This window comes from Hemiscyllium ocellatum, chromosome 17 (genome assembly GCF_020745735.1).
Source record: "Hemiscyllium ocellatum isolate sHemOce1 chromosome 17, sHemOce1.pat.X.cur, whole genome shotgun sequence".
Lineage (NCBI taxonomy): Eukaryota > Metazoa > Chordata > Chondrichthyes > Orectolobiformes > Hemiscylliidae > Hemiscyllium > Hemiscyllium ocellatum.
The window spans coordinates 33,724,564-33,742,187 of NC_083417.1; the positions used below are offsets into that span (position 1 = coordinate 33,724,564).

At 38.1% G+C, this 17,624-nt stretch overlaps 1 protein-coding gene across 1 annotated transcript in view; it reads left to right on the forward strand.

Annotated features, from left to right (window-relative positions):
• Positions 1-17,397, forward strand: part of slc7a5 (solute carrier family 7 member 5) — an 88,737-nt gene extending 71,340 nt beyond the window's left edge. Inside the window, exons 8-10 of the mRNA XM_060838061.1 lie at positions 4,075-4,224; positions 8,209-8,386; positions 10,207-17,397. Coding sequence (XP_060694044.1) covers positions 4,075-4,224; positions 8,209-8,386; positions 10,207-10,262 — 384 coding nt within the window. The 3' untranslated portion in view covers positions 10,263-17,397. The remainder of the gene's footprint in view (positions 1-4,074; positions 4,225-8,208; positions 8,387-10,206) is intronic.
• The last annotated feature ends 227 nt before the right edge of the window (positions 17,398-17,624 follow it).

A 17,624-nucleotide genomic window follows, 5' to 3' on the forward strand; every position in this document is an offset into this window, starting at 1 on the left:
ACATGGACGCAATGCCTATTACTCTCAACATGCTGGAAAATCAAACTGTGAACCACAAAGGAGAAAAAAAAAATGGTGAAACCCACTGGCCTTAAGAAAAGAAGGTTTACTTTAGTTTTTCTTTGCATGGCCGATGGCACTAAGTTAAAACTGAAAGCTGTTTTTAAAAGAAAAACTTTGCCAAGGAGAAATTTCCAAAAGGAATTGTTGTCCATATGCATCCACAAGGTTGGGTGAATGAAGGTGAATGTAGAATATGAATAAAGGAAGCTTGGAATTTACAACCTGGTGGATACGCAAGGAAAAGAGTTTGTTTGTCTTGGACAAGTTTATATCATATCTTGTGAAGATTGTTGCTGATAACAAAACATTAACATAGTTGTAATTCCTGGCAGGCGTACAAATGTTTTGCAACCAACAGATACTGATATCATTAAGCCATTTAAGGTTATGATTAGAATGAAGTCAAATAACTGGATGTGTGATGGAGAAAAAGCATACAGGAAAGGAAGCAGTATGCAGGCTCCATCACTGCCACTGATGTATGAATGGATCATTGATTCAAGGAAGGAAATTAAAGCTGATACTATTTTCAAGTCATTCAAGAAATGTGCAATTTCAAATGCATTGAATGATGCAGAGGACGATTATCTATAGGATGACATAGATGAAGAAGAAGAAGTGGATGATGTGCTGCCTCTAACTACGGACAGTGAGATGAAGAGGATCTATATGATGATATAATTCACCCTGATGATTATGAAACTTTATTCAGTGATGAAGATGTTAAACAGTGTGATTTTACAGGACTTTAATAAACTTTTGTATTTGACATGTTTAATTTAAGATGTACCATGTAATTGTAATTTAAAGCCATATTCTATTTCTACTTCACTTTTTGTATGTATAAATGAAAGCTTACTAATTCATTTTGTGTATATTGTCTTTATCTGGTAATTACCATAATTTATTGTTTTATTAAAATTTGTTTCGAGATCAATTGGGCTTCTGCTAATGATACAGTAGTTTGGAGTGTAGCTTGAATTTCAGCCCCTCAAAAGAAATATCCATGTGATAGTCGACCCTATAAATTTAATCTTAAAAAAATAGTCTAAAAGATCTTACCTTTACATGAGTAAATACGGTATTTTGTCTTGACTGACCTTGCACATTCTTCACACTGCTTGTATTTCCTGCTTTGGCAAATGATGTCCATGATAGAAAGCTAAAGCTGTGAACATATTGTTCTTTCCCTTCACTGAAACGTGGAAGATAAAATTCCCTGACTGATAATAGTCTATTGCAATCTTTGACAAAAACGGTGGACAGACATTCTTTTCAGTATCGAACAAATCCCAGATGAACTAAATTCTCCACTTCTTGGTTGTACTCTTTGGGCTGACAGTCTCAACCCTTTTCTGTGACCACTTTAGCCCAGACCTGGTTTTCTTGGATTGTATGCAATTGGTGAGACAGGTTGGGCTTCAAGGTTGCATCCTGCCCCAGTAGACAGCTCTCACCCACTTGGGCCAGAAAATATAGTCATGCTATGGTGGGGTCACTGCTATAATGCTGGATGAGGTGGCGGGGGATTTTTAAAAGGGAGAAAGAACCTGTAAGATACAAACAAATAGCCAGCATAGGTGGAGATCTATGAAGATAAGTTCTGGAGACTATTGGAAACATGGGCAAGGCTTATATGTGGCTCTATCCTTCCAGCTTTCTGAAGTAAAAGTTGTTGCCAACAATACCCAAAATCTACCATCACCTGGTAAATGGAACAGATAGAAAGAAAGCTTCCCACTGTCCCATCATTGACACTTGTGATTCAAAGTCTAGGGGGAGTCAGAGGAAATGGCTGTATAGGGAAGAAGAGGTTCGATTATGTTTGGAGTATGGTAGTAAGGCTTTTCACTTTACTTTTAACCATATTTTTCTGCCAATATTTTGTTTTTAGGCAAGAGAGCAGTGGAAAACCTAAATAATGGCTGCATGCCAGGGCATAAAATTCAAATATCCTTCAGATTTGGGTGCTCTTGATCAATTTGCTGAAAATCTAATGCAACTCCCAAACGAGAACTGCCCAAGAAACATTAGGTTTGATTTGAATTGGACAATGAAATATTGTCTGGATTTTCCACCAATAGTAATTGATAAACAAGATGATGTAGGGGCCCTATATGGTGGGTGATATTTAATGCAACTCCTCTGTGATGAGTTTGGTGGTGTTGAGGTATTTAGTTGGCAGAAGGGTGGCAGGTGAGGCCCTACTGCCCTTCCAGCTACATTTCAATTAAGTCTGTCTTCCTACCCTCCTGCAAACTCAGGCATTTGGCAAACAACTAATGCCAGATTGGTGGAGGCCTCTGGGCCTTGTCCTAAAGTACCCAGCGCCTGCCATCAGGTAAGGTGGGGCCTGTTGCAAGCTGATTTCCTCCCCTGACACCCTCATCCTACTATCACTCATCTGTGGCCTGCATCCGTCTGTACCCCTGGTGGTGCTGCTGTGAAGTGTGAGATCCTCAATCCCTCCATCAAATTCAGCTTTGCAAGAGGGCTTCGATAATCCCCGATCTCCTTTCACATGCATGTGAGTGAGCTGGACAATTTCAGGAGGGAGAACTTTAGTCCATGCTCATTCAAGGGCAGCAGATACATTGAACACCACCACCTGGCAGTTCTCCTCCAAACCACTCACCATCCTGACGTGAAAATATGTTACTGTTCCTTCAGTGTTGTTGGGTCAGAATCCAGGAACTCCCACCTTAACAGCTTTATGTATCGACGTACACCAATAGATTGTAGTGATTCACAGAGGCAACTCCCCCTGTCTTCTCAAGGGCAGCTAGGGACTGGCAAGCAACAGCCACATTCCATGACTATATTAGAAAGGTCAGAAGTGAAGGAACTTTATTAGAAGTTATAGTGAAATGCATTTCCAGTTAATAAAAGATTAAAATATTCATCTCGTAAGTCAGATTTTTGACTTCAAATTATTGTTTTTATAATACATTATTTGAACAAATCCTTTTGGCATGACTTTCTGTGTTCATTGATATTTGTGAAGAAAGCAGTTGTAAATATAAAGTAACAGCTTCCACTTTATCGACTTAACGATTTATCCACTTGTCCATTAAAGATCAATAGATAAAAGAAAGTACAGCTCTCTCATGACCTAACAGGATAGTGCATTAGCTATTTCAATGAAGTAATACTATAATATTCTAGTTATTCTGATTCCAAATTGGTCTAACTAAGGCCTTGTGCCATTAGTGAACTTGTTCAGGCATTTAATATACTGATATTAGGATCAAGTTACATTACCAGCTCATAACCAATGCAACCGTGGACTAAATACTTTGAGCTCTGCATTCTTTCAATGTTTACAATAATTTATGATTTTACTGGCACCATTCCAGAAAAAACTTCTGTTCAAAGCAGATTTAGTGTCCCAGTAGAATCATGAGAGGGAGATTTTAATTCCAACAAACAGATGGAAAACCCTGACTTTCAGCTTTTATATAATTGGGATGGGAGAACTTGGAAAGTGGGTGGAGGTGGGGCCTCATGTCCAATCTGTACCCAGCAAACAGCTTGTCATCTTCAAAATTATTAAGCTGCACTATTCAAATTTAATCCTGACCTACCAGGTTTCCCTGACTTTGAGAAAGCCACTAGCTAAACCGAGGCACACAACTGTAAAGTGAAGAGGGTAGGTGCCTTTCCAGTTAGCTGCTGGGCCCATTCTGTTACTGTAAGTAAAGCCCTGTTCCCCAGTACCCCCCACACACTGATATGTGCTCCCTGGTCAGAATGGGGGATGTGTACAATTTTGTGACTACTTTTACTGCCTTACCCTGGAAGCCAAGCTTTTCAGTCAGGTGGCCTTTGGAGTAGGGAACCTTTCATTTTCATCATGCAGGCATTGTGGAGTTCACTGCTGCTTCAGCACTTCCTACACAACCCTCCTCACCTCCTGTCAGCCTGAATTGTTACACTGTGAAGAAAATTGATCGAATCTGTAAAGTTTCTTCTTTGGTTGCTGATGATGTTTTTTTTGGTTCCTGTTTTTAGTGTTGGATGACTTTGATGTACGCATTCTCTGTCGACATATACTCTGTCATTAACTTCTTCAGTTTCTTCAACTGGCTATGTATTGCATTAGCCATTGTTGGAATGATGTGGCTACGCTACAAGAAGCCAGAAATGGAGCGGCCTATTAAGGTAAATGGACAGCTATAATCCTGATTCATTTCATATGTTTACAAAGACACCTTTGTGTATTGTACAAGATGGCTATCTTATGGCTGTAATGGTATCAATTCATACTGTTCATGTGTAAAGTAAAACGAGTATGTAACCTTGGCTTTCTCAATAAGTTCCAGCTCAGCAATTTGTAATTGTACAAAATAAAATCATTCCACCATCAGGGAGTTAGTGCTCAGTAAGAGGGCTAGAATTTCCTAGAAGGAGGAAGGAAACAAAACTCTGAAGTCAGGTGGTCTGTGCCACCTATGCACATCTCTTGTCCTGGGAGTCGTTTGCAGAGTTGCTTTAAAAGAGCTTTGGGAATATAACATCCTTCAACTTCAGCATGGATCTAATACACTGCAGAGGTCAAGTAAGGTAGGAAAGCGCTTGGGAATCAAGGCCATCAGTGGTCAGACCTAATCAAGCAACTTGGAGCACAACATGTCGCACTTTTAAAAATTCTTTGAAATGTGTGTATTTATCCCATAAAACAATGCTGTCAGGGAGTTGGAAATTTGCCACGTCATTTGGTGATCATAATGTTCAGTGTATGTTGAATATTCCTAACATAAAGAGGAGGGGTTGTGTCACAGTGACAGGGGCTGGCATTTGACTCTGAGGGGAGGGCTGTATCACCAGATACTGTGCTTTTTAGTCACAGTCCAATTCATAAGGAGTGGTTTTTGGCACTAAGCCAAAGAAAAATACACTGTGTAAAATCCTGGGAGTTAAGTGACCTTCTCTTTTAAATAATGTATTTTGTGATTGAAGCATTTTCATTTCTGACCTTTTAGAACAAAGGATTTAACGATTTGCTGTAAATATTCAAAGTAGATTTGTGACCTAAAAAGATGTCATCAGGAAAGTATTTTATAATTTGGAAATGGCTAATATACACCAGAATAGATTCATAGAGTCATATAGAACAGAAAAGGTCCTTCAGCCTATCAAGTCTGCACCAATGTAACAACTACTAAAACTGCATTTGTCCCATGTCCTTGAATGTTATGATATTTGAAGTGCTCGTCCAAATATTTTTTTAAAAGCTGTAGGGTTTCCGGCCTCCATTACCTTCCCAGGTAGTGCACTCCAGATTCCCACCATCCGCTGAGTGAAAATGTCCTATCCATGTCTCTCCTTACAACTCAAATTCTCCATCTCAGGCAACATCCTGGTGAACCTCCTCTGTACCCTCTCTAGTGAGATCATATCCTTCTCTAGTGGCTACTTCAGAATACAATGGGATCTTGATCAAATGGGATGAGGAGTGGCAGATGGAGTTTAATTTAGATAGACGTGAGGTGCTGCATTTTGGGAAAGCGAATCAGAGCAGGACTTCTACAGTTAATAGTAAGGTCTGGAGAGTGTTGCTGAACAAAGAGACCTTGGAGTGCAGGTTCTGAGCTCCTTGCAAGTACAGTCACAGGTAGATAGGATAGTGAAGAAGACATTTGGTATGCTTTCCTTTATTGTCAGAGCATTGAATATAGGAGTTGGGAGGTCATGTTGCGGCTGTACAGGACATTGGTTAGGCCACTGCTGGAATATTGTGTGCAATTCTGGTCTCCTTCCTATTGGAAGGATGTTGTGAAACTTGAAAGGGTTCAAAAAAGATTTACAAGGATGTTGCCAGGGTTAGAATCATAGAGATGTACAGCACGGAAACAGACCCTTCGGTCCAACTTGTCCATGCTGACCAGATATCCCAACCCAATCTAGTCCCAACTGTGAGCACCCGGCCCACATCCCTCCAAACCCTTCCTGTTCATCTACCCATCCAGGTAACTTTTAAATATTGCAATTGTACCAGCCTCCACCATTTCCTCTGGTAGCTCATTCCATACACGTAACCCCCTCTGCCTGAAAAGGTTGCCCCTTAGTCTCTTTTCTATCTTTCCCCTCTCACCCTAAACCTATCCTCTAGTTCAGGAGTATCCCACCCCAAGGAAAAGACTTTGTCTATTTATCCTATTCATGCCCCTCATAATTTTGCAAACCTCGATAAGGTCACCCCTCAGCCTTTGACGCTCCAGGGAAAACAGCCCCAGCCTGTCAACCTATTCAGCCTCTCCCTATACCTCAAATCCTACAACCCTGGCAACATCCTTGTAAATCTTATCTGAACCCTTTCAACTTTCATAACATCTTTCTGATAGGAAGGAGATCAGAATTGCATGCGATATTCCAACAGTGGCCTAACCAATGTCCTGTACAGCCACAACATGATCTCCCAACTCCTATACTCAATACTGTGATCAATAAAGAAAAGCATACCAAATGCCTTCTTCACTATCCAATCTATCTGCCACTCCACTTTGAAGGAGCAATGAACCTGCACTCCAAGGTTTCTTTGTTCAGCAACACTCCCTAGGACCTTACCATTAAGTGTATAAGTCCTACTAAGATTTGCTTTTCCAAAATGCAGCACCTCTCATTTATCTGAATTAAACTCCATCTGCCACTTCTCAGCCCGTTGGCCCATCTGGTCAAGATCCTGTTGCAATCTGAGGTAACCCTCTTAGCTGTCCACCATATGCCCAATTTTGGTGTCATCTGCAAACTTGGCGGATTTGAGCTATAGGGAGAGGTTGAATAGGCTGAGGCTGTTTTCCCTGGAGTGTCAAAAGCTGAGGGTGACCTCATAGAGGTTTATAAAATAATGAGGGGCATGGATAGGATAAATAGACAAGGTATTTTCCCTGGGCTGGGAGAATCCAGAATGAGAGAGTATAGGTTTAGCTTGAGAGGGGAAAGATATAAAAGGGACTTAAGGGGCAACTTTTTCACGCAGAGGGTGGTGCGTGTATGGAATGAACTGCCAAAGGAAGTGGCGGAGGCTGGTCCAATTGTAACATTTAAAGACATCTGTGTGGGCATATGAATAGAGGGATATGGGCCAAGTACTGGCAAATGGTATTAAATTGAGTTGGGATATCTGGTGAGCGTGGACTGGTTGAATCTGTTTCCATGCTGTGCATCTCAATAAGTCTAGTGAAGTGATCAGAACTGCATATTGTACTCCAGGTGTGGCCTAATCAATGCTCTATGCAACTCCAATATTACCTCCTCGCTCTTATACCCTATGCCACTGTGACTGATGAAAGCAATTATCTAATATGTGGCCTCAACTATCCTATTCACATGCACTGCTGACTTCAGCGATCTGTGAATAATTACCCCAAGATCCCTTTGTTCCTGTAAGCTACACAGCATCCTGACATTCATTAAATACCTCTTCGTCTTGTTTCTTCTTCCAAAGTGCATCACCTTGCACTTAACAGGGCTAAATACCATCTGCCACCAGTCTGCCCGTGTGACCAACCCATTTTTATCTTGCTGTAAAACCCACAACCATCTTCTTTGCGATGAACCACTGTCTTGGTGTCACCTGCAAATAGCTTAACCCCCCCACATCTTCTTCCATATCATATTATTAATATGAAGAAAATGGAACAGTCAGGATTCCAGTACAGATCCTTGGGATACACCGCTGGACACTAGCCTCAAGTCATTTGGACAACCTTCTACCACTACCCTTTGTGTCCTATTACTAAGTCAGTTTCTGATCCATCTTGCCAGGGTTCCCTCAGTTCCATATGCTTTAACACTCTCAGTCTCCCATGTGAAACCTTGTCAAAAGCTTTGCTAACATCCATATAAACTACATCAGCTGAGTATCATTTTGGAATATCAATGTTGTGATTGAATAAATTTCAGCCATTCTTCACCAACCCTTTTGTGTTAGAGCTGAATTATATTTCGACAGGTAGATTTCTCATTTGTACAGGATGATTTAAATCTATTGATGTTTGTATCGAGCTGATCTGGTCTTTCATTTATGTGACTCAAAAGTAAATGTAGAAGAAACAGCAAACTTGATTCAAATGGAAATTCAGTGTTAATGAAGTTTAAAATGTTTCTTTGAAATCTATTTTACTTCTTTCTTTTACCTTGCAGTTTAACATCCTGCTGCCAATCTCTTTTGTGCTAGCCTGCATCTTCTTGATTGTTGTTTCTATATGGATGACACCTGTTGAATGTAGCATTGGATTTGTCATTATCCTCTCTGGACTTCCAGTCTATTATGTTGGTGTTTACTGGAAAAACAAACCCAAGTGGCTCTTGAACATAATCTGTACGTATGGTCACAATAAAAATATGTGGTTAATAAGTAAACAATGCATCATAAGGTGAATTTCACACTTCACCCTGCAATTCTTGCCAGGGCAGAGAGTGTCTCTTTTGTGCTGAAAAAGCCAAAAGAAGTCAGGGCTCCCTAGGCCTGCACCTGAACCATCATTCCTCATTTCACAGTGGTGGTGGTGGTGTGGGGGGTGCAAATGGTGTCAGGCCATATTTTATGCATGAGAGGTTTAAATGGCCAGCTGCCTTCACTGAAATCAGATTTTAGACTCTCTGATATATGGAGCCCAGAGAGTGGAGATTAGACCAGCTAAAACAAGGTCTGTTCTAGGCAAGATTAAGCTCTGGAGATCTGAGATACCTCTGTGGATATGTCTCAGATCATTATTTAGTGTCAGATCAGATGTCCTTTGGGTAACTGGAGAAGATTGTGCATTTAAAAAGTGCATAAACCCATGAAAGGTGGTGGTCAAGGTAAGAGAAGGACCTGGGGAAACCGTGGTATATATTACTTTTATTAGATCAGGAGGAACATTCTGACCATCTTCAGTTGCTTCATCAATCATCTTCCCTCCATCATAAAGTCAGAAGTGGGGATGACTCACTGATGTTTGCACAATGTCCAGCATCATCCACAAGTCCTCAGATACTGAACCAGTCCATGCTGAACTGCAATAAGATCTGGACAATATCCAGGCTTGGATTGACAAGTGACAAATAACATTTGCGCCACATAAATGTCAGGCTATGGCCATCACCAATAAAAGACAATCTAACTACTGCCCTTTGACATTCAGTTGGTGTTACTATCAACATGCTGGAGGTTACCATTTACAAGAAACTCAATTGGATTCACATATAAGAACTGTGGCTACAAGGGCAGGTCAGACTTGAGGAATACTATGTCTAGTAACTCTTCTCCTGACTCCCTAAAGCCTGTCCACCATCTAAGGTACAAGTCAGGAGTGTGATGGAATAATCCCCATTTATCTGGGTGAGTGCAGCGCCAACAACACTAGAAGCTTGACACCATCCAGGACCAAGCAGCTCACTTGATTGGCACCACATTAACAAGCATCCATTTGCTCCACTATTGATGCTCAGTTGCAATAGTGTTACAGCACTACCCAGGGCCCTGCAATTAACCGTATAAATCTTGCCCTTGCTCGTCTTACCAAAATGCATTACCTGACATTTATTCAAATTAAAATCCATCTGCCATTCATCAGCCCAATGGCCCAATTAATCAAGATCCTTTTGTACTCTTAGAAAATCTTTTTCACTATCAACTATATCACCAATTGTTGTGTCATCTGCAAACCTAATAACTATTCCTACTAAATTCTTATCCAAATTGTTTATAAATGACAAACAACAGTGGACCCAGCACCACTGGTAACAGGCTCCAGTCCAAAAAACAACCCTGCACCATCATCCTCCATCTGTTATTGGCAAGCCAATTTTATATCCAGTTGACAAGTTCTCCTTGAATCCGATGTGACATAACTTGAATAATTAGTTTACCATGTACAATGTCGACCTGATTATTTTGCCCTAAAATAGCAATCATTGCCCTGTGCACTCCAACTTTGGAGTTATTGGAAACCTGCTGAATAATCAGGCTGGTATTTTGGCTTCTTTATGCTAGGCCCCTGTTAAAAATAGTAAAGTTAGATCTAATGTTTACAGGTTGTCTATTGCCACCATTTTGAGCCAGTTACTGTCTTTTTAGCTGGTATGTTTGAAAACATGTTGTTTAACATTAGCACATTGTTAGTTTTATCATTAAAATTTTTTCCTACTTTCTTGCAGATTCTGCAACTGTTTTCAGTCAAAAACTTATGGAGGTGGTACCTCAGTCTTCATAATAAAACAAGTTGAACTCCTTCAGAAAAACGCACAAAGATTCAAGCAATTGATACGTTGTTACACACTCCAAAGTCAACATTTTATTCATGGAAACATTTCTCATAACTTCAATTTGAGGATTTAGTCAACCACTTCAAAATTGGTTGAAAAAGCATCACATGCTCCTTTCATTAGAAAGGGAGTAAATGATTGAGAACTATACTAGGTGAAGAGTATGCAATGTGTTTTGGTGTTTGTATAAATATCCCTCTGTGATTATTTGCGCATTGGTCAAAAGCTACTGATGGTGGATGCAATTCTGAAATACCCTCATGCCTGCAAAACTGTCTGATAAACAGTCTTGACTGTGGACAGGACTAAAATTTAGGAATTACATGGGAGAGATTGACCATTTGTTGGGTCTGTAGACAATCTTTGTTAATAAATATAGTTGGTTTGTTCATTTAGTTGAGAGGAATTAGAAAAAAAAACATTTTTTTTGAGCTAAGATGTTGTGGTTCCTTACACTCAGAGACTGACCCCTAGAACTTCATGGAGTATTTCTTTGAATTGCAGTCCACTTTTATTTTCAAGTTTATGTTTATAATGAGTAACTAAATGAACGCAATGGCCTATAATAACTCCAACTGGTTTATCCAAAAAGCAACAAAACTACATGTAATAGAAGGCTCAATATCTGATCTGTGCTCTCAATGATATTAATATGAAGCAATAACACATAAGCTGTCTTTGTCTCTGGTGTCATGAAAGGAACACTGCTAAGGATCTTCAGTGATTCTTATTGAAAGTGGGTGGTAAAGTTAAATGTTGTGTTTGCAGTATTGGGGCAGGCTGTGATTGAACAGCTTGCTGATATTTGCAGTCAATGTTTACTAATAAATTATATCTCCATTTTATGGAAAGTTCTGCAATGTAACCAGTGCTTGTGGATCCAAACACAAGCAGGACAGAAAACTTCAAGGTTGCACCCAATGGTGCTTTATATTACATTACCTGAAATAATGTGGTTAATGGAAGGACATTTCATTAATGTTCATCATGTGGGGCCAAAGATCTGGTCAGCACATGAGCCAGCACTAATACCCTTCCAGGCTCAGCAGCTCATTCAAGCTTGGGAAGTCTGGTCCTTTTCTTAGTTACTTTGTTGTCGTTGCTTTGTATGGGGCAAATGCAGGTTCTGCCCCATAGATGGCAAATCACCCCACACAATTTTTTTTTACTTTCGGCCTTAAATGACGAATATGTAAATACAAAGTCTTTGCATCCATCAGTTTTTAAAGATTTTGTTTTGTATTTATTTTATCAGATTTTCTGTACCAACAATACCTGATGAAGGAACTGACTTTTCAACACTATTTATTATTTTTACATATTAGATAATTAATACCTTAACCCAACCAATCGTAGATAATATAAATTTTCTTTCAGTGGAATTGCCCCCTGTGGCGGTCTAGGTCCTTGAATCATTGATGCTATTCTTTGAGCTATCTCAACAGTCCACTATCTTTTTGAAATTCGTCTAATCAACATAGTATAAATTTATCAATGCTTGTCTTTGAAGCTGTATTTGTTCAATATTTTTAATTAATATTAAAATATTTGAGCTGTAAATAAGTTAAATATATCATCCAGAAAGCCACAGATTAATTGGCATATATATATATATATATTATGTCATGACTTCCCAGTTTGTAATATCTGAAAGTTTATGGAGTATTAGTCAAACTGAACATTGTGCTCTGCTTCTCATTTAGTTTATTTTAAGTTAACAAGAGATAACAATTTTGGTTCAACTAAAAATGCAAATGTTTCAGGCAAACACAACCATTGAAAATACAATCTATTCCAGTTAACGGTATTGCAAAAATGTGTTGTAGACAGGCCATGAATGGCAAGCAATTCAAGCTGCTGGTTTAAGACTCTGTTATGATTTGTCATCCTCTCATTACCTTCTCCAGAGCAATAAAGGATAGGCAATAAATGCTGGCCCACATTCCTTGGAAAAAATAAATTCCACGGGATTTCTTATGTTGACACTAGTGGAAATTTAGAGTGTGTTCCCCACGATATGTTTTGTATGTTATTTAGCTGATGCCAACTTGAATGGAAGAGGATGTTTTTATTCTTTCTTTGATTATAGAATTATTAATATTGTTGATGCATAAGATTGTGCAACGTTATCTGGAATTGTGGAACAATCATTACCATTTTCTTTCTTTTTTTGTTCTTTTTCTGCTTTAATGCAACACTGTAGAATCTTTTCAAGTTTCTCATTAAGGTCAATCTTTGTGTCTGTTAATGTAGAATGCTGCAGGACCACTTGCCAGTAAAACAGAGCCATTGCCTGAATAAAAAATTCATTTAATAATTGCAAATAATAATTATACTCAAGTACATTTTTGTGTCAGCAGTTATCCATTTTTAACACTCCCTATTTCTCAGTCTCAAGCTTGTTGGTTCAAATCCCATTTGAAACCTGACCACAAAATTTTGACTGGTACTTCAGTGCAGTCCTGCACTTTTTGGAGATGCTTTTCAGATTAAATAATAAAACAAAAAAAACTGTCTTGCAACCACCTCCAGCCCCAGTGAGTATAGCAGATCCAGTGGCACAATTGCAGGTAAGAGTAGCGGATCACTGGTGCTGGGTTGATATTGATCTCTAAATTACCATTACAAAAGTAGATTGTCTGGTCAGTACCACATTGTTTCTATGAGCTTGCTGCATAAAAATTTGTTTTCTGCATTTTCTACCTGACAACAGCAGCTAAACTTTTAAAAGTGTCTTTGGAATGTCATGGGTGAGGCTTTAGAATTGCACTTCTTTTCTTTTCATTAAGAATGTGAGCATTCGCAGCTTCTGTATGTGCAAAAGTCATTTTTATTGTTTGTATGCACGTCTTATTAATAAGCTTAGTATTTCTCCTCAACCTATAAACGCATGAGAAAAACTTTTACATTCACTGAAAAATGTTTTATTCCATTTTATCGTTTTGAAATTGGAGTGTTTCTACTTTTGAAAGTATTCTGTAAATTAGTAGTTTAATCTGCCATTAATGAAATTGAGCCTTCAATTCACTACTGGTACAACTCACAACTTGTGTTGTCATATTATTTTTCAATGTGCTGCGATGTGTAGTCTTCAGATTGACATGTGAACTTAATTTTACTAATGTGTGTTTTAGTTTTTTGGAGTTTGTTTACATTTTTAAATAAAACCTTCCAGGGAGGGGAGAAAGCAACGGAATAAAAATGCACCTGGAAATTACCAATTCGTTTGCTTTTAATGAAATATTCTGAATTCTGTACAGACATAATGGGTCATTTTCTGAGTTTAAGATACTGAGTTTCACACTATTCTGAGTTTTTCTTTCCCACGATCTGTTCTTAGGCAAGTGAAGCAGCTGGCCATCAAAGTGTCATTGATACTCTAGCAAGGAGGGTAACCATGTAAATAATATAAAATTTTGAACAAAAGTCAAATACATCAAAGTTTACCATTTTCAATTTTCTTCAGAAAATTAGGCCATCTGAATTAATATTTTGTGAAAATACTCTGTGTTACTACATGTAATTGGAGTTTTTATCAGTACAATAAGCCTTTTAGCTGATAACTTAACCCCCCTCCTCCCTCCCTACCTATCCACTGTCCCCCCTACTTCACCATACCCATCTAAACTTCATGGGAGAGCAGATGGCCTAGTGATATTACCACTAGACTATCAATTCAGAGACCTGTAATGTTCTGGGGACCTGGGTTCAAATACTGCCATGGCAGGCTCAGCCAATGGTGCCCACATCTTATGAATGAATTTTAAAAATGCTTGAAGAATGTTGCTTCTTCCATCCTGCTAATTTTTTCCATCAGGAAATGTTGGGAAATATTATTTTCTCTTAATTTTTGACATAATCTGGTGTATTTGAGTGATACTCCTTGTGACACAATTAAAACTTTAAAAATGCCTGGGCCCCCTGGCGGAAGGTTTCGGTTGTCAGCTTTAACTGGTGCTCCAATACTGTGTGGCTCTTATTTGACCCTCAATTAAAGTTAAACTTCCATTCTTCAGGAAACTAACCATCTGCTCACCAGCTTTTGGTACTCCTTCCTACACCATTATCACTGGGAGTGAGAAGCTACAATACCCCTTTATGAGGAAAGAATTTCCACTTGATCAATCATAGTGGAGAGAGAAAGAAACTGTGCACAGTTCCCTTTTATGACTCAAAGGGGTCAGTTGTGATTAATTTCATTCACTAAATTTCTCAAGTTTAGCAATAGCGGAGCCACTTGAGTTTTGATTTCTTTGCAGCCAAAGAGATGATGAAAAAAAAAGTTAAGAAACATTAAAAAAAATGTTTTTATGCTGAGTTAGGAAGAGGATCCAGAGCAAATGTAATGCCTGCATGCAAACTTAGAAAAGTAACATGCTACAATGCACCTGAATGCAACGTTTTGAGCAAGATCTTAGAGTGCTCTAACATGAGGCATTTCTTTGAGAACTTGGAGGAGATTAGGAAAAAATAATCTGCTGATCTATTTAAAATTGTAATTATTTTTCTCCATTGAGTCATAGGGACACTCCTGATTTTCTTTATTCATTCATGGGATATGAGCATCACTGGCATTTATTATCAATTCCTATTTGCAATAACCCAGATTTTCATATCTCTCCATGGTGTAGATACACTCACAGTGCTGTTGTTAGGGAGTTTCAGACCTCTGACCTAGTGATGATGAAGGAACCATGATATATTTGCAAGTCATGGTGGTACATACATTGAGGGGATGATGTAAACTGCTTGTTCATGCTAGATCTAAAATAGACAAAGTTAAAATATGTCTCTGGATTCCAGGCAGATCTTCTATTATTAGTATGCAGTGTAGTCTTTCAAATGAATTTTGGATAACTAAATATGGCTGAGGTAAAAGTATAAACCTCAGGTGCAACTACAACTCCAAAGAATTAAGGCTAAATTACTAGTTTTATAACAATGTTTTTGAAGGAGGGTTCATCTCAGCTGCATCATGGTTCATGGGTTTGCTGTCAATTTTTATTTACAAGATAATTCATTAAGAATTGAAGCACTACAGGGTCAAAATTCTCATACTATTTTAGATGTTCTGGCATAATGTCAGGAAATAGTTTCTAGAATAGCTCCTTTTCTCATTGTAGCTTAGGAGCCAAAACCTTTAAGGCTGGAGTTTCTCTGGCCTGGGACTTAATTGGGCCCCAACATTTCATTTTCTGCATGTACTGTGGGTATTCTTGGCAAAATCAGAATTTTTTTTTCCCATTTCAAATTTCCCCTGAGAAAGTGATGGTGAGTGAGTTGGATCAAAGCTTATAGAGGAGGGTATTCCTGCATAATGACATTTTAAATAATAAAGATTGCTGATTTGGAAGATACTGCCAAAGGAACCTTGGTAGTTTGCTTCATTATTTCTTGTAGCTGGAGTAAATGGTTAAGATGTGACCTCAGTCAAGAAGCTGTTTTGCCCTGAATGGTGTGGAGATTTTAAAGAGTTGATGAAGCTGTACTTGTCTAATAGGTAGAGAGTTTTATTTTAATATTGTGGCTTGCACCATGTAAATAGTGGACAGGTTTGGTGGAGTCTGGAGATGAATTACTTTATACAAAATTCCCAGCCTCTGACATGCTCTTGTAGCCACAGGTATTAATGTGTTTGACCCAGTAAAGTGTTGAGCCAATGGTGATCTCCAGGATGTTGATGGTGAGGGATTCAGTAACTACATATGCATTGCTCATCTCCACAACATACCACTATGTTTCTGAGTCAGAAAGATGTGAATTTAAGTCTCATTCTAGGACTTGAGCACAAAATTCTTAGATGATACTGCAGTATGCTACTGAAAATATTGGGAAGAGGAGGACGGTAGTGCAGGAGTGAATGTTTGAACCTTCTAAATGTCTATAGGGATGGGATATGGTGGAAAAGAAAAGTCCGGGCAACTTTTAAAGCTCTCTGGGTCCTAAAACCTTCGGGGTATCTTACATCCTGTCATCTTCCTGGGCTATTTAGAGAAATCCTCTGACTTCAGGAAGTTCTACTTGAAGTTTCTAGTTGAGTTCACAACCACAAAATTTTCTGTTGCGCAAATCTTTCCATTGAAAGACTTTCCATAGTCTTTCGCTTCACACATTTTGCTGCTCCAAACATGAGAACTATTAGTTCAGAAGGCTATTTAAAATGGTTCACTTTGTGGAAAAAGTAATAATCTGGAAATAATTTGAATCAACCAAATCAAAAAGGTACTCAGTATCATGTAAAACTCTTCTTAATGCAAAATTAAATTCTAATTGAGAGTTTTTAAGAGTTTTTTTTAGAATCCATAGTACTAATTTATAGTACCTAAATGTACTGATTTTCAGGTTACTGTATACAGTTTATTCTTTTAGATATTTTTACTACACAATTGAATCTTTCTTATGTTATAACATTTTTTGCAGTGTTAAGTATTTTATGAAATCTTTTGAAATGTATGCATACTGTCTGTAACCAGAGGTGCTACAGTACTGATATTTGATCATTTTTATAGAAATAATTGGCTTGAATAGCTTTGTCCAACATTTAATCACCTGTACACAGGAGATGAGGAAATCCAAAGTTTTAGGCAAAATTATTTCTTGCTGAATTGTAACAACAAAATTAAGTTTTGAGCTTCTCCTTTTGACATACTTTGTTGGCAGTTTTAATTGACTTCCCCTGTATCCAAGTCTTATTATTTTGTCATTTGTAGGGTATGAAAGGTAACTTCAACTAAACAGAGAGCAGAAAACCAGCAACTAGTGCCTACCTTCATTACCACCTCATCTTCAAATATATTTTCATGACCTCATTGTTTGGGAGGTAATCGTGACACTGGAAGTGTGAAGTTATTTTGATTTGCACTTTTTCCAATTTATTTATTTCAATGGATCATCAAAATCTTATGCACTGTTTATTTTCTGTTTGGAATCAAATTGCGTAATTGTTTATGACCCCAAAAATGTTATTACTTTGCTTGTAACAATATCCTATTTGAATCTTGAAATATTAGACTGTAAAAATTTCTTGTGAATCAAGAACAGTACTTCATGGTGATGTATTGTGATTTTATTGACTTTACCACAAACTGCAAAATTGCTGTCAATGATTGGAATAAAATATTTATCACAAACTGACTTGCTTGTCTCAAATTCTGATGTATTAAAAGACTACTATCCAGAATAAACACAAGTCTTTGAGGTTACATTTTAAAAGCAGTTTTTAAAACAATCTGAAATGTCTTCTCTTATTTTAAAATGTGTTGATTCACAGATTTATAAATGTTTCTGTGGTAATAGATTTTAAGGTCACT